Source organism: Amblyomma americanum, chromosome 7 (genome assembly GCF_052857255.1).
Source record: "Amblyomma americanum isolate KBUSLIRL-KWMA chromosome 7, ASM5285725v1, whole genome shotgun sequence".
Classification (NCBI taxonomy): Eukaryota; Metazoa; Arthropoda; class Arachnida; order Ixodida; family Ixodidae; genus Amblyomma; species Amblyomma americanum.
In genome coordinates, this window is record NC_135503.1 from 115,539,741 (window position 1) to 115,557,549 (window position 17,809).

The window sequence follows — 17,809 nt, forward strand, 5'->3', positions numbered from 1 at the left end:
TTATGTAGCACAACTTCATGACCTCCAGGAAAAAGAAGGCCTGCATGCAGCAACAAAGTTGCGTGCCACACACATTGACTGGGAGAAGCAAAAAATGAAGGTAAACCTTACAGCCCAAACCTTAAGCATTAGTGTGGCAGATACTATCGATTTCTGCCGGGAAGACTTGCAAATGCTGCAATTCAAAAACTCGGAGCCAACAACTAAATTCATTCATGTCTTCGATCGACTATTTGACTGCCTCAGCTCGCGTAACCCTCTGGCCAAAGGCTTTAAGGCAGCGCTCAGGCCCAGCAGCAACAGCACCTGGAGTTTTTTACAGGAAGCTAGAGAGTACATTAAAGGCCTTACTGATGTATGAGGGAAGTCAGTCTTTTTGACATCCCACAGAACGGCTTTCTTTGGCTTTCTCATGACCATTGAAAGTGTCCAAGGCTTGGCATGTTCTCTGCTCTTGGGTGAAGCACCACCACTGCATTACCTACTCACATACAAGTTGTCACAAGACCACATTGAGTGGTTTTTCGGTGCTGTGCATTGCAAAGGGGGCTGGAATAACAACCCTAACAGCATCGCAGTTTGTTGCTGCTTACAAACGACTTGTCATCCACAATGAGGTAAAAGGTGGTCGAGGGAATTGTTCATCATTAGATGCAACCTGCATCTTTCATCAGGTGCAACCCGCATCTTGTATGTCGGTATGTCAGCAGTGACTCTTGTGCATATGATAAACTGGACATGACAAGAGCAAAATAAAATGGCGCAGGCAATGTGCCACTAGGCACACAGCTCACAGAAGAAAATGCATAAGATGAACTAGAAAGCCTTCCTTTGCTTTCTCCTTATGTGACCAAATGTCACTGACTACATCGCAGGATTTGTTTGCCAAATGGTACAGCAGAAAATTCCTTGCACTCTGTGCCATGCAGCTGCCATTGCAGAAACATGCCCCTCAGCACTATTGCGCAGGAAGAATCACGGTGGTCTCACCAAGCCGTCTTCCTCCACAACTCACATCTGCCAGCTAACCGAAAAGGTGATTCAGCAGCAAGAGAAGATGCATGATGGTAATCTGAAGGAATACAATGCTGATTACCTGACAGTTAGGGTTATGAGAGAGTTGCCTGGACACCCTTGTGAGTTATACTCTGAGCTACACCACCATATGTTTGAATCAACTGTTGAATCTAACTATTTTGTTTGCCTTGTGAAATGTATAATTAGATGCTATTTAAAGATCAGAATGCATCATGCTGCAAAAAGAGCAACTGCAAAGCTCACTGGTCCCAACATTCGCAAGCGAATGTCAAAACTCATTTTATTCAGACACCTGTAAACATCACTGCAGTGGACTCTCGTCAAGTCAAACTCGCTTAACTGGAGCTTCCAGTCTGGTACCGTCATCCTAAAGTCTATTAATATGCTTCCCTTAATGCGGCCCTTGCATAGAAAAAAATTTTGGCCTCCTTCGATTCTGACTTACTGAGAGTCAACTATATTTCCGAAATTCCTGCACAAGAACTGCATTGCTTTCTGGATGAAGAAACCTGGCATTCTTGCAGTTCCATACTGAAGCACTGCAGCTCACTTATTTCCTGGTTAGGCTTCTATGTATTTTAAAAATAAATACTACATTATTATTGATTTGCCAAAAGGCACTGTGTGCATTACGTGGATGAATAGGTGTGTAATAAATCACTTCATTTTTCTGTTCAAATAATCATTGTATTAATTTTTATGAATAAATGCGGTAAAAACTGTTGTGAAATAATGGTGAATCTTGCACGCCCTAGTCGTCTTGCTTTACGCTTGTCTCATAGAGGACAAGAATATAATGTCTCGCGAGGAACAAAACTTTAACCCTCTTTTGATTTTGCCTTTGGATAAGTGCAAAAAATTATTTTGCACGCTGCTTGTAGGTGCCGCTATATAAATGTGATTGCGCTATGACACAATGTTAAGTGTGAATGGAAGGTGATGATGCCATACTGCAATGAGATGTCCACGCACACACTGGCTCGTACTCAGTTTGTCACACAGATTCTAATGCCTAGCACTTGCGGTCATGTCTTGCATACACAGATGCACATCACTTGCAAGTTGCACATGGTTCAGAGATGGTCTTCCATGCACTCACAACTTAGCACGCTCACTTATGGTAGTGCAGCTTTCACAGCGTTAATGGTGCAGTCCACGTACAGCTGCAGAGACAGGCTGTAGATAGGCACACGCACGCACGCGCACAGACACACGTAACAGCACACGCGTGATGTGCAGTGTAAATCATGTAGGCTCTGCACAGCACCCTAGCATGAGTGAGGAGCATGTATCTCGGCCCTCTCACATAAAAACAGGAACGGCCTTCGACGCGCACCAGCCATCAAGCCCTGGCAAAGACAGCTTCCTCCAAGAGAGGGCGAGTCCAACCGTCCGACGGTAGCTTCCAGTCGTCTCCTTACATCAGTGCAGAGGCGGTAATCGCAAAGAATGTGACGAATTGTCCCGTAGATATTGCAGTGTAGGAAATTTAGCTGCCTCCAATTCCGCTTTTGTAGAACGGAGTGTCTAGCGTTCCGTCCAGACGGAACATTTGCTGCTTCTGCAGTTCCGTCCAGTGGTGGTGGTGGTTATGTTGGGTTAGGTTGGGTTGGGTTACGTTAGGTTCGATTCGGATGGGTGAGGTTAGGTTCCGTCTGGAAGGAACTCTAGCGCGAATTGGAGTTCCGTCTGGATGGAACTCTAGCGCAAATTGGAGTTCCGTCTGGACGGAACTCTAGCGCAAATTGGAGTTCTTGTTTGGGTTGGGTTACGTTAGGTTAGGTTGGGTTAGGTAAGGTTGGTTTGGGATGGGTTAGGTTAGGTTCCGTCTGGACAGAACTCTAGGGTATAAATTGGAGTTCCTGGACGGAACTCTAGCCACAGCCTTTGTAGAAACATTTGCTGTACGCGACGCAAAGCCGTAACCGATCGTACAGGGTCTCCAGGAGCCGCACGACCTTAAATGAAAGGTGAAATGTAAATCTTCAATCTCCGTCGATCCTACAGGTGAATTCTTGTTGATGGCTCACGTCGTTCCAGTGTAGACCTGCCGCTGTACTCTCGGGAGAAATCGAGTGGCCATTCGAGCGACGCTCGCCCGGATTTGCCGCATCGTTCAGACCTTCATTCCTGCGCGGAAATTCCGCTTTAAGAAGTCGTTAGTCTTATCGTCATTCGACTAGTGCTCATTTACGCTCGGAAGTGAAGAACGTGGTGTTTAATGCACGTACCCATTTGCCGAGACCAGGCAGAGAAGGTGAGACCTGCATGCCTGTTTTTTTTCCGTTTCTCTGAGATTAGAGGGTTCCCCAAACGATTCTACATTTCTCGCGTTCAGGTTGTTTGTTCCCTTCATATAACAGCAGGCATTACACGAGAACAACGCAAATAACTGAGAACGAAGGCGCGAAAGGCGCGACTCTTCGCATTGAAATGCACAGCAGACAGCACTTCTGGGACATGCCCCCAACTTCCGGTGGTTTCACTTGCGCCCACTTCGGAAAGCGGGAATAAGCGGGAATGCGGCATCCAGCCACCTAGTGGAGATCAGTGCGGCAGCAGTGAGGCAGCGCTGCACAAACTTCAGTTTCGGCTGGCTCTTTTTAGCTAGCACGGCTTGTTTGCACTGAAATAAAACGCGATTTAGAGAGAGTAGAATAAAAAAAATGTCTACATAGTGAAAATCAGACCCTAGCACACCGCGTCTGAAGCAAGTTCACTACCACTACTATAGTGCCTAGAATATTCTAGGCACTATACCACTATGCTACACAGCGTGCGCGTTGCACCGCCTCTAAAAAGGCACCTAGGGAAGGATGGGTTCTCGTTTGAGACACTCTTTCATCTAGTTCACTCCTCACTCCACTCTGGCGACAGGCTGCTGATGGGTGGGTGGGTAAATGGGTGGATGGATAAGGCTGGCTGAACAAGCCACCTAGCCATGACTGATGAAGTTTCACTCTTGTCTTGATTTTAGATATCCTTCGTTTGTTTAATTCTACCCGCTTAAGATCTACTTTTCCTTCACAGCCATCAAGCGCCCAATGAGGTGGCTCACGCCACCTAGCCATGACTCGTAATGAAGACTGGGAACGCTCCTCTCCGCCTTCCCTTTAACGCGAGTTATTCCACGACCTCCAACAGAGTGCGGATAGAATTTCAGGCTTACCTTGATTTTAGCCACCAATCAGCTATCCTGCGTTCAAGGTTGATTTTTCCTCCATGACTCTTAAACTTAACGTTTTGAATAAATCAGTCCCGTTGCAGTGTACACTCAATAAAAAAATGCTTACGTTAGCAGTGTTTTAGTAACTCTTGAATTAAGCTACTACTTCATATGAGTACTTTTTTTTAACAACGGTCAAAGTTTTTTTAGCTAAACTTAGGGTCCTAAGCGTGCTGGTCACTCAACACTGTATCTGTCTCTTTCCTGTCCGCGTGCGGTTGTCGTCGCGTCCATATTGCGGTGTCTCCGCCGGCACGTTTCTTTTATCTGTCGCGTTTTCGCCTGGAACTGGACCGCGATCCGCCACAAGAACCATGAGTACACCGACGTTCATTGATGTCGGCTTGGACGAGCAGTGTCTCGACCTGCGCGCCTACTTCAAGGGCCTCGGCGCCGAGATCTCGGACGAGCAGTTCCCCGAGATCCTGGCGCTCAACCTGGCCGAGATCATCAACGTGTGCGACGTGTGCTTTCGCGAGACCTCCGACGCGGACATCGAGGCGGTGCTCAACAGCATCGTGTCCCTGCTTGTGGACGTGGGGCCGGCCGAAGGCGAGGCCCTGGTGAACGCCTTCTGTGCCAAGCTGGCGCAGGCACCCTCCAACCGCCTGGGCCTCATGGCTGTCCGGGTGCTCCAAAATCTTTTTGAGGCGCTCAGCACCGACAGCCCGCTCCGCTACGATGTCTACTACAACCTGGTCAAGGCAGCCGCCAAGACCGACCTCATAATGTCTGTTTTCAACGATCTTCCAAAGGTGGGTACCGCCGGGGCTGTCAGATGACGATGCCTGGCCAGCAGCAGCCCTGTGCCCGCTGCGGTCTGTCGAACATTGGAATCACGATTTTCGAGTGCGTCTTTATTAGCGTTAAGTGCGCGCCGAGCGCTTTTTCATGGCGTGTCTGTCGTGACTTGCTAGAAAGAGCTGCCGAAATGGCGTGGCTGAAGTTTGTGGAAGGCCCATAAGCCCGCCGTGGTTCTCATTCAGTAAAACAAGCTTTTGGACGAGTTGGTTGCAGCGTTTGACCGCGTGCGCAAGTTTCTTCCTAATGTGAGTGTGTTTCTTGCTCCGCATTTACGTCCTAAGAGGGCTCACTGTTCGCGCAGCGTCCCTAGAATTCAAACTCCTCTTAGTTAGGGCGCTGTTTGCTGCGTATTTCGAAGTGTTGTGTAACAAGAGGCAGCATCGTGAAGTAAGCAGACCAGTCTGATGTTGGGCAAAGAAAGACCAACATGGTGCTGCCACATGTCCCTGGGTCGTTTGCCTGCCATGTCTGAACGTTACGGTTGCGTGAGATCTGCTGCGGCGCAGCAATTTGCTTAGCGTGATGCATGTGCGCACCATGCATCAGGTAAATTTAACTGCTGTCATCTTGCCACGGAAAAGTTGCCCACTCGTGGCTGCCCCGGAGTACACTGGAATTCTGTCGCGTTGTGCTAAAATTTCGCTGGCAAGCGGCACTAATCATCCCCTTATATAATTTTAGCAAACGCGCAACATAGCCCAATGCAGAGAACAAAACAATTGGTATGGGTGCCCAGACACCTGGGAATAGAAGGGAACGAGGCTGCTCACACAGCCGCCCGAGCGTCTCTCCCCCGGAGTTCCACTAAATTCCCAGACTATGTCGGGACTCCTGTACCGAATCCGCTTACCACATATGCGGGCATTACAGCATATCTGCGCCTCAGTAGGCAGACGTTCCCAGAGCCCGCCAAGGGCCTGGATAGAACTGAGGAACGACACCTCAGAAGGCTGCAAACGGGGTCGTTTCTAAGCCCTGCGATTCTAAAAGGTCCGACATTTTTGGGGTACTATAAATTTTGTGAAATGTGGGCAGATGCATATCATATGGTATGGGCCTGCCAGAAAAATCCGGAAATGAAGAGAGTAAATCAGCCGACGAGACAGGGCTCGGAGGCGACCTTGTCCGACTGCTTGGACCTGGAGTCCCAGAGGGCTCTGGTTCAAAGATCGGGGTAGCGACTACCCACCACCACCACCACTCTCCTTTAAAACCCACCCCAGAGCATGCAATAAAGTTTTACCACCACCATCGCGTTGTGTTTAGTGGGCAAAGAAATAATGCACATGAAACGTACATTTGCATGGCACAACTGGAGAAGCAACTGTTGGCTCAGAAAAATAAATTGGTTATGAGGAAAGGCAAGGTGCATTGACCCTCTGGTTGTGGACTTCTGAACCTGGCTCAGAGCCAAGAGCCTTACTGTGCTAGCATCAGATGAGAATGCTTCAGTGCTTTGGCTGTTGCTGCGGTAAAGGAGGTCTGAAGCTATTGGAAGTCATCTGTTCAAGCGCTTTTTGGTTTATCCCGTAGAGGCAGTTAATGTAGCTATTTTCTCTTGTAGTGTTGTCACACCATAGAAAATAGGGGTTCTTTCGCACATTCACCAAAAGCCATTTATGTTTTTATCTGGGTTCCCTCCTTTAATCCCCGTACCTTGAACTGCACTGTTGCCAACCAAGCTGTCCCAGTGGGTGACATACTTATACCTATACTTTTTTCCTTTGTGTGGGCGGTAGGACATGCTATGTTTTGTTATGAATAGCAGGGAAGTGCCGTCTCGCAACTTTCGTGGACCAAATTTTATAACTCTTAAAGGAGTCATGACATGGTCATCCAACATATTGTCTTTATGGATTCAAGAAAATGATACTGGTGCTGACTGGTTATTTTATTTCCGAAGTTTGAGTGCCCTGGACGCATTCGTTATTCTAAAATGAATTACTGAAACTGAGAGCGTGAAGCTCCTCCCACTTGCAGCGACCGCCATGTTGAAAGGTTTTTTTTTTTGTGATGTCGTGAATTGGCGCCAGCCGCTGCACCGTCTGCAGTGCCGGCTCTGAAACTGCCGGTACACTTCACAAACAGTGCCGGCACTTTACCTCATAGATGTCGTTTTGCGTGCAAGCCATCACGACTCGTAATGACTACTGTGCAGATTCGTCAAAAGAGCTCACAGATCGTCGTGCAGTGGAGGTCTATTTCTTGCTCCGCATCCACCTTAGGTGCTGCCGCCGGAATCTATGGCAATGACGCTAGGTGCACAGGCGGAACATAGTGAAGGCCGCGATGACGGCGACACAGTGAAAATATTCTGAGAACTTTCTCCCGGCCGAGAAGACTGCTTGTAATCACCTACTACTCGAGGAACATGTATGCTTTACACGAGATGCTACCAACATATAACAACATGGCTAGCTTTGAACGGAATGCGAAGTTTGCTGCATTTTATAGCTCAATTTGCTGTTGTCTGCAGTTCTGTAGTGCAATTCCATGAAGCCGCATGCTTCTTGCATACACATTGTAGAGTGTATGTGTGAGCAGAGCTTGCAAGTTCAACTGCTGATGCTTAACAAAGCTGACAGCATGAAGAGCTGCTGGCTTATTTTTTTGTTAATGGCTGGCCAGAAGCATCAAAATTTATTCCCTGTCCTGATAACCATATTTTCCAGAATAAGCAGTAGCTGCTGTCATCGTGAAGTGTGTAAAAGCGGGAATTTTTTGTTTTTTGACCTGGTGGTAGTGAGTTCGACTCCACGCTAGGCCAGATTTTTTTACTACCATTTTTCTTTTTTTTTCTGAAAGCAGTTCCTAGCAGTTACCATTAAGATATGAGCTAACCATGCTGTGCTCTGCCTTTGCGAAAAGTGTAATTGTATTAATTTATTCAGTCAGCAGCACTTAGTACCCGCATACTGCCAGAAAGCAGGATTTTCAATTAATTTTTTTGTGCCTGGTTTTAATTTTTTTGTGGACTGGACAAAAATAAATTGCTGCCATGACGGAAGTAGCGTAACATTGTCGTAATACAAGAGAGAACTATGTATGTGCTAGGATGCATCAGTGATTATACTGCCCACGTGTTATGAATGAGAAGCAGATATACACACATTTATTCTTCTGTGCAGCTTATCAATTCACTGATGATAATGTTCATTCTGTTGCATGCTTGATGCGGAAGTATGCATAGATTTGGTCCACTCTCATATTTGTCATACCTGTATGCACAGTTCCTCATATGTGGTACATCTGACTAGACCCATGCCTAGGTCGCTGCATCATCAGGGCCGACATGTTTCCTGCATGTCCGTGATTTCATGATGGCAATGTGCCATACTTGCAAACGTTGGAACGATACTAGACGAAGTATGCTTACCTTGGTTCACTCTTCAGTCCCAGAGTTTGAGAGCTGAACGGAGTAAGCGTATGCTTATGTCAGAACAAGGCTGTTTCACTCGATAGTCTTCTCTGCCTTTTCAGGGTGGAACCAGCGGAACACAGACGCAGGACAAGAAAAGGAGGTACACACACACACACCACACACACACACACACACACACACCAGCGGTGTGTGTGTGTACCTCCTTTTCTTGTCCTGCGTCTGTGTTCCGCTGGTTCCACCCTGACAACATTATGAACCAACTAGCCCAGCAATTTACGCTCTTCTCTGCCTATTTCATGCTGTGAGAGTGACTTAGTGCTGGCTTGATGCTTATTTGACAATTTGATCACAGAGTCGACATTATAACAACCCTTGTCAGTTGAGAACGCATGCCTACCGTCCACGGCATGCTAGCCCCAAAGGCTGCACAGAAACGGAGCAGATGGCGGGGCATGCAGGGGAGTTTGTGTCGGCTTATGTTGTCATCGATTGCAACAGCTGCTGGATCAGCAAGCTGTTCGGGAAGAAACTCAAAAATTCATTTCAAAAGTGTCTGCTACACCAATTGAACTAAAAATTTGAGGTTTTGCAGATTGGAGCATAAGCAATAAATGCAATAAACAGTTCACATACCACAATTGGGTGTCACGACCCCTTTAAGCTGGCCTGGCGGAAAACCAAAATATGCTTGTCCTATGCTTTTCACAGTGCCACTATGCACAATTCGAGTCTGCGGAACTGGCGGTCTCCACTCTGCAACATTGCACAACTGAGCAGTTTGACTGGACATAAAAGCAATTCGTCTCGTGTCAGTTGCACTTGCGAGTGCCGTCGTCTAGCAGAATGCATGTTACACTATGATTGTAGAGCTGATTATTCATGCCTTGCATGGCTACAGTTTCAATACAGCCATGCTTTTTTTAAGTCCCCACATTATGTAACAAGTGATGGCACTATAAAAAGAAGAGAAAGATTGGCTGGTTTGGTGTTTGCAAATGTGCTGCTTCTGAAGTTGGTTTTTTTGTTCGCCCATTCATTAATATTTCACGTTATGTGGTGGCACCAAATTTTCTGCCACGATCAGTCCGCAAGCAAGGCCAGGTCCTAAGGCCTCATCTCTTTTATCATTTCTGGTGCAGCTGAAGTCTTGGCTGTCAGCACTGCGGGTGCCGGTGCCACGGATACAGCGGCTGCTGCGGGCACTGCACGAGGCCCTGCTGGAGGCGCGCCAGGGTGGCGAGCTGGCCTCGCGTGTCATGGTCGAGCTGCTCTCCACCTACACAGAGGACAATGCCTCGCAGGCACGTGACGATGCCCACCGCTGCATCGTCTCGTGCTTGGCCGACCCAAACACCTTCCTGCTGGACCACCTGCTGCCCCTCAAGCCCGTCCGCTTCCTTGAGGGAGAGCTCGTGCATGACCTGCTCACCATCTTCGTGGCTGACAAGCTGTCCGCCTACCTCGCCTTCTACCAGGTAATGCATCACGTGCTAAATCTATAAACCGGCGCTGGTAGCTGCAGGTGTTTGCTGTGAAAGAAGGCATGAGTTAGCAAAGTTGGTGCATCTTAGTGTGAGACAGTCATCGTGAGTGGAACTAAATGGTGTTGGGCTTGAATAGACAAAAGACTTTGACGGCACTGCACTTTTAACTGAAAAGTTTGACAGAGTGAACGCATACATAGCCGCAAGCAGTGAGAAGTGCCCAGATGCCACACAAACTGAGACATGGCAGCCATGAAGTTTAGCACACTAGCTCGAAGTGTAGTGCATGTTGAAATCAACAAGAAATGCGCATGGGTAAGGTATGTAATGTGAGGAAAGATAACTGATGGTCATTAAGGACAACAGAGTAGATTCTAAGAGAAGGCAAGTGTAGTAGGGGTGACAGGAAGGTGAGCGGATGAGACTAGGAAGTTTTTGGGGATAAGGTGGCTGCAGCTGACGGAGGACACGGTTAATTGGAAGGAAATGGGAGAGGCCGTTGTACTGCAATGGCCATATTTACTTGCATAATGAACACAGTTTTTTTTTTTCCCTAAAATTCTCTGAAAATTTGGGCGGTGAATTCATCATGTGAGTTTAATTATTTAAGAAATGGCCAAAAACTAGGTTGGTGGAATAAATACTTCATCCTATGCAACCCACCTGATAAATAGAATAAAACACACTAGTCAAGATGGATGCTGTGCTCGCGAGCATGCTCAACAGCATTTATCGTAAACCCATGTATGAACTTGTGCAGCGGTCCATAATGTTGTCCAAGAAAGCACAACTACAGGTTACTCTACCATCCCTCATAGCCTGAGTCGCTTTGGGACGTTAAGCCCCATAAACCAAACCAGAGGTTACTCTAGCATAAACACAGCCGCAACAAGTCTCCACGATTGTTAACATGGCAGATGAAACAAAGAAACACTGTATGACCAGCTGTGGTTTCTATTGGTTCTTGGGTTCCTCGCTGAGCATTCTTATTGGGTCTTTGAGTTTTAAGGTGAGGTATAGTAGTCTTGACATTTGACCAGTGGCACTTTGGGCCACTGGTCAAATGGTTTCCGTATCAGCTATCAGCCCCTCCGTATCCGTATCAGCCCTATGGTTTCCGTATCAGCTATTTCAGCATTCAAGAAAGGGCTTTGGCTATCATTCGCTTTCATCACCGGCAGGCTGCACATCTCAAGAAAGGGGTGCATTCATTACGCGAGGAAAGGAAATAATACTTTATGACAACCAAAATGGGGGTGCATTCATTACGTGAATAAATAAAGTAGCTAAAGTGATGATGACAATGACATGTCTGGCTCACGTATGAAGCAGCATTTTGTCTGGCTCTACAGTTATCTTGCCCTTCTTTCTATCTAAATTCTTGTTAGAGTTGTGTAGACATCTTTCATATTTGCAAACAAACAAGGTGATACTGAATTCACTAGCGAGCCCACGGTAGGCAAAAGGCCACGGAGCGGTGCAGCGACGAGGCCTTGAGCAAAGGTTTTAAGGCTTATAGGCGCTTGCTTTGCTTTCTTCAATTCCCAAGCGTGGTTGGCTCTATGAACTTGGTTAGTTTGCTCAAAAAACACGGCCAGTGTGCGACGTTCTGCACTAGCCGGTATGGCCGAGCACATGTGCGCTCCCTAGTCTGTGGGCACACAGAATATCGGAGCAGAGCTTATTAAGTGCAGATCGAAATTCTCTGGTGAAACGCTGTAGTGAGATGTCTGGGATTAGTAAATGGATCATCCTCTTAACCCAAATACACAAATGATGCAGAGTACCTTATATTTCCCGGCTACGATCATTTCTGTCTAAACCGTCAGCTAAGCAGAGGTGGCGGTATCTCAGTTCAAACACTTATATACCAGGCTGTGTAGTAGTTGCCGATTACAGTATGATAACAGAAAATTACGAAGTGCTGTGTCTCAAAGAACACAACAACTTATTCGCAGTTGTTTATCGTCCTCCCTGTGGAAATCTTTCAGCTTTTTTTTACTTCACTGATAGCGTTCTTTCATTTGCAAATGATGCTGGACATAACCTCACAATTAGTGGACATTTCAACATAGATCTTTTGAAAGACTCAAAGCCTTCCTCAACCTTCACATCTATACTTGAGTCTAATGGTTTTTTTAGTACTGTCACCTCACCCACGCGTATTACCGCGTTAACATCATCATTACTCGACACATTTAATACAAATGTGTCTGCCGAGGATACAGTATCCGGTACGATAAGCTTGGATATCGGCGATCATTTGCCCATATTTTTATCTGTGAAACAGCATATTGTGCCCCTGCCTAGTGAAAACGAAAATTATACGCATCGTCTGATAACGTCAAGTACGCTAGAAAGTTTCAGAAAAGAAATAGCCGGAACAAATTGGAGTAGAATTATGACCGTCAGTGATGCAACTGAGGCATACGAAAATTGTCTAGCTACGTCAAAAATACTGTATAGTCAGTCTTTCCCTGTTCAAACGCATCGAAAGTATAAGAAATCGGGTAATCCGTGGATCTCAAGGCACCTTATTAAGCTAATTAAAATAAAAAATAAACTGTATCAGTCCTTCCTGCAAACCCGTGACCCGAGGAAATGGATGGATTTTAAAACCCTTCGAAATAAAATAAACAAGAAGAAACAGAAAGCCAAGAGTGAGTACTATCATTGCATTTTCAATAAGGATAGCATAAAAAGAAGTGGCGTCATGTGGCGGAAGTTAAATGAAATGCTGAATAGAAAATCTGGTGGCAGACATATGGACAGTGTGACTATCGATGGCGAAACAATAAATGGGGTAAAACTGGCAGATAGATTCAATGACTTTTTTGTTGAATTAGGGAACAGAAACAATGACTTAGATACTGCTTCAAGCATTCCAGTTGTTACACAATCAATATCCTTTGCACCCACTTCCATCCATGAAGTCTGTAAAATTTTTAATGCCTTCAAAAACAGCCATTGCCAAGATGCGGATGGTATAGAAATTGGGCCAGTGAAATATGTAATAGATTTAATTTCGCCTGTGTTAACACATATTTTCAATGCTGCCTTTCCACTGGTGTTTTTCCGGAACAGATGCAGATAGCGAAGGTCGTCGTTATTCATAAAGGAGGTGATAAAAACAACCTAACAAACTATCGCGCAATATCTATATTGCCCATATTTTCTAAAGGCCTGGAAAAAATAATGTCCGTATAGAGAGTTTTTCGCAAAAACATGACCCAGTTACTGACTGTCAGCATGGATTTTGAAAAAAACGCTCTACTGAGATTGCTCTCTTGCTACAAAAAGATATTATCCTAGATAATTTTGAAAAAAACTCATGACGCTAGGTATATCTTTAGATTTCAGCAAGGCTTTTGATTGCGAAAATCATAAACTACTTCTTTGTTAACTCGAGCCCTATGGTTTCCTTGGGACACCATTAAACTTAATTAAGTCTTATTTAAGCAGATGCAGACAGTTTGTCCAAATACATGAAGAGAAATCGAGTAACCGACCAATAAAATTTGGTGTGCCGCAAGGTAGCATCCTTGGTCCGGTACTTTTTCTTTATTATATATATGATATTGTAGCAATCAGTAATACCTGTAAGTTCTTTATCTATGCAGACGATTGCACCATATACGTGGAAGGAAAGGATTTGGGAGGCATTTTAAGACAGGCTAGCTCTCTGTGTTGCAGCCTTCAAGATTGTTCTGTAAAGAATAACCTAGTACTAAATGAATCTAAAACAAAATGTGTTCTTTTTCGTGCAGCAGGGTCTCAAACAAAAGTGGCTGGAAACATTACATTAGGCGAAACATTACATTAGGCCCCTACTCAATCACAGTCGAAAAACACATTAAAACTTTAGGAGTAATTTTCTCAGAAAACGTCCTGGAATGAACATGTTAACGCTATGTGTACAAAAATTCGCAAATCAGTTGGCATGCTTAACAGAACCCGGCATTCACTTCCTGTCGCCATAAAAAAACTCATATACTATTCTATTTTCCATTCTCATCTCTGTTACTGTGTGTCAGTTTGGGGAAATACGACGTCCCAAAACCTGCATAAATTGACTATTTTACAAAAGAAAGCAGTACGAGCCATACAAAATGCACATTTTCTTGAACATACGGAAGGATTTTTTCAGACACTTAAAATACTTAAAGGGGCAGACGTGTATAATAAACTACTAAGATGCTATAAAAGTGCAGTCCATGGAAAACTGGACTCATTTTTACCAAATGCCAACCTAAAACACACCCACTACGTGTACCCATATAGACACCAACCCTCATGGCAAATACTATTCTCACGCACAGAGTACGGTCGGCAGCGGGCAAGTTGTACTCTATCTAAACTAATAAACTACTTCGATCAACTAGGTATCGATGTATTGACACTAAATAATCGGCGCCTAACAGAATTATTCTTGTAGGTAATATGCATCACATTTAACTAGACAAAAATGAATGAAATATTCAATTACAAGTGTAATCGTGTTTTTCTGTGTCTCTTGTGTACTGCATGCATCTGTCTTCCAAGATTTACATATTTGATAACCATGTGCTAAGTTTTAATAATAATAATAATAATAATAATTGGTTTTTTGGGGGAAAGGAAATGGCGCAGTATCTGTCTCATATATCGTTGGACACCTGAACCATGCCGTAAGGGAAGGGATAAAGGAGGGAGTGAAAGAAGAAAGGAAGAAGAGGTACCGTAGTGGAGGGCTCCGGAATAGTTTCGACCACCTGGGGATCTTTAACGTTGCATCGCACAGCACACGGGCGCCTTAGCGTTTGTGCTAAGTTTTCGACACAGTTTTCTGTTACAACATATGTTATCATAAATGACAGATCTGAGTGGTATTTCTGTCTTTGTAACTCTTGATCAGCATCGATTACATGTTTTTTTTTCTTTTGTTATCAGTGTGTGTGCATGCATTTTTTTTTTTTACATGTACTATAGCCTGTCACTGCTCGAGGGGCGGATGGGGCTTTTGTCAAGCTGCGAAACTTGCAGCTTTTTTTCCGCCGCCCTTTTTCACCACCTGTACACTTTGTTGGTGATATAAATGCTCATTGAACGAACCCCCGCATCTCACTAGTGTTTCGCCAGACAGTTTCCAATGGCATGCCTCCAGAACATCACGGACCTGTGATGTTCACAATGCAGGCATTCGGATTGAAGGCGATGGCCAAGGTCGAAAAATACCACTTGTCTGAGAACTGTGTATGGTGTTCACAGCTAGACATGTAGTTGTTTCTGCAAGCTTTACAGTATTTTTTGTCACTGTTGTGAGTGGCAAAAAAAAAAATGAAAAAAAATGCTCTGCAGCTCAGACAATGCCCGTCCTTGGTTGTCTCTTTGTACACAAGTTTGTGATCACGCACCGCTTCACGAAACAGTCATGCAATGTATCATATGCAGTTAAAAAGCTAAAGATGCTTTTGTTGCTTTTACTACATGATAAGCCACGCTATTCTATGCATGTCAATGTAACTTTGTAAGAGAGACAGTTTAGCAGACCTCTCTACACAAGCCGGTTACTAGTTTGTCATGGTGAGAAATAGTGCCAAGTATTTCCACAAGTGCAGAAATAGTGCAAAAGTATTGTGTAGATGATTCCTTAGAATAAGGCACCAATTGGCCCAAGTTTATGGTTTGAAAAATATTCTGGCAAGCTAACCCGCTAACCGAGGTCCGTTGATGGAAAAGCACTGTAGTCAGGTACAACTCTAGAACAAAGTGACAAATTCTCCTCAAAGGAGGCCCTCCAGCCATTGGCATCCACCGATTCTTATGACGCTGTGGTTCATCCCACTTGACCCGCTAGCGTGACACCGCATGGGGCTGCAGATCAAAGGGGATTAACCACAGCTTAATCGGATTAATCGTGGTGTCACGAAAATCTGTCGATGTCGTTGGCTGCAGGGCCTCCTTCGAGGGGCATCCATCGCTTTGTTCTTAAGTTGTATCAGACTGTAACAGCGCAGAGGATTTCAGAAAAAATAATAATAAAAAACACCTGCACACTGCGTCTTCTCCCAGCCTTAGGAAGGCCGTATGCCACGTGGGCACAAAAGGGATCACCGCATACTATTTTTTCTTATACCAGCGGTTGAGTTGCTGTGCCTTGTGTAATTTACCTAACTAGATATTCGCACTTTTTGAGTGCCCCTAAGTTTAAAGTTAGTGGCCTCTATATGTGATGCTAAATGCCCCCATGTATGACATTGAGTGCCCCTATGAGTGAAATTTCACAGCAACCATGGCAGGGGCTGGCGGAACATGAGGATGAGATCAGGAAGCTGGCACAGAAGGACAAGGGTAGCTGGAGGGGATATGGGAGAAACCTTTGTCCTGCAGTGACATTGTCTTGCAGTTATTCTGATGATGCTGATGTGTGAAGTGAATGCTTTTGTGTGTGACCTGGCATTGATGTGTGCTCACCCTAACTGCCTCTTCCTAGGCCAACAAGGACTTTGTGTCATCGCTGGGCCTGTCGCACGAGCAGAACTTGCACAAGATGCGGCTGCTGACGCTGCTGCAGCTGGCAGAGTCACGGCGCGAGCTGCCTTTTGAGCTGCTCCAGCAGGAGCTGCAGCTGCAGGACGTCGAGGGCTTTGTGGTGGAGGCGCTGCGGACGCGCATGCTCACCGCCAAGATTGACCAGACGGGCCGCAAGGTCATCGTGAACGGCACTATGCACCGCACCTTCGGTCGCCACCAGTGGGTGCTGCTCAAGGAGAGTCTGGTCCAATGGCATGAGCGGTTGCACCAGGTTGAGGCCAACATGGACCGCGTGACACGCGCCCACTTCGAGCCGCTCACAGCACCACCCACAGCCTGAAAGGGAGGCTGTGACCCCCATCACCCCTCCTCTTTCTAGGAAATATAAATCTTTTTTGTTTCCTTACGACTTTGTCTACAGAGTGCTGAACATTAATGACTTTTCCGCTTCCACATGGCTGTCCTCAGTGGCTGTGGCAGGATACCCCGTTTTCATTTCACAACGGATGAAACTCTGCGTCTTGCTTCAAATTCTCACATTGTATGCAACGGCGATGTTGCATAAAATCCAAACCCATAAAACCCAAACTGCTGCTATCGTCTGAGGTACCAGTCTTGTCCCATGGGTGCACTGGTGTTAGGGCTGATTTCATTGTTAGCTGGAAGATGTCTTGGTGGACACATGGAGTTTCTTGATATCACCTAGAGGGAAAAGTGGCACTGCAGTTGTTTACCCACCATTGAAACTCTGGAATGCCGAGAAGATGAGGTTTGGTATTTGGTTTGGTTGTTGTTGGATACGCAGGCAAACCTCAGAGAAATTCTGTGGAATTTTCCATATCAGTCTTAACACCTGTCTCTTTCATTAAATTTACCGAAGGAATGAAATATGCACTATTAAAATAGTGTAATCTGCGCACAGAGGAGAGCATCGCGGTGCAGCTATCGATTCCGAGGCAGAATCCATGTTTTGGCCCAACACTAGCCGAGTCTTAATACGAAACCTTGTCTTCCCAGCATTCCCGCAGGCAGTGAATGAAATGCTCTTTAAGAAACTCGCATGGACGGCGGCTCCGCATTTTGCTCTAGGTAATATTGAGAAACTATGGGTGGACCCACTACTGTAGTGTGTTCTCAGATGCAAGGGTCTAATGAACTGCGGCCTTCATCCACCTACTTGAGCCAGCCTTCCCCTTTACCGAGACACTATTTCCATTTGTCATAAGCCACTGGCCACCGCAGTGGATCAGTGGTTATGGCACTCTGCTGCTGACCCGAAAGACGCGGGTTCGATCCTGGCTGCGGCAGTCGAATTTCAATGGAAGCGATATTCTAGAGGCCATGTACTGTGCGATGTCTTTG

General features: G+C 45.6%; 1 protein-coding gene and 1 long non-coding RNA gene across 2 annotated transcripts; one reads left to right on the plus strand and one right to left on the minus strand.

The window, feature by feature from the left end:
- Positions 1-1,269: 1,269 nt before the first annotated feature.
- LOC144099499 (uncharacterized) lies at positions 1,270-4,313 on the minus strand. The gene is made up of 2 exons (XR_013307411.1): positions 3,270-4,313; positions 1,270-3,168 (listed from the first exon to the last, which is right to left on the minus strand). It is a non-coding gene; the product is annotated as an uncharacterized LOC144099499 (long non-coding RNA).
- Positions 4,314-4,453: 140 nt separating this feature from the next.
- eIF3m (eukaryotic translation initiation factor 3 subunit m) lies at positions 4,454-16,853 on the plus strand. Its single transcript, XM_077632845.1, has 3 exons — positions 4,454-5,019; positions 9,590-9,925; positions 16,407-16,853. Exons 1-3 carry the CDS (start codon positions 4,579-4,581, stop codon positions 16,785-16,787), a joined length of 1,158 nt encoding a protein of 385 aa, XP_077488971.1. The 5' UTR covers positions 4,454-4,578; the 3' UTR covers positions 16,788-16,853.
- Positions 16,854-17,809: the final 956 nt, after the last annotated feature.

Bases quoted from the DNA above. Each gene is read 5' to 3' on its own strand.
- eIF3m (XM_077632845.1), top strand. From the start codon at position 4,579: ATGAGTACACCGACGTTCATTGATGTCGGCTTGGACGAGCAGTGTCTC. The intron at 5,020-9,589 runs GTGGGTACCGCC...TTTCTGGTGCAG, and splicing joins TTTTCAACGATCTTCCAAAG to CTGAAGTCTTGGCTGTCAGC. The intron at 9,926-16,406 runs GTAATGCATCAC...GCCTCTTCCTAG, and splicing joins CCTACCTCGCCTTCTACCAG to GCCAACAAGGACTTTGTGTC.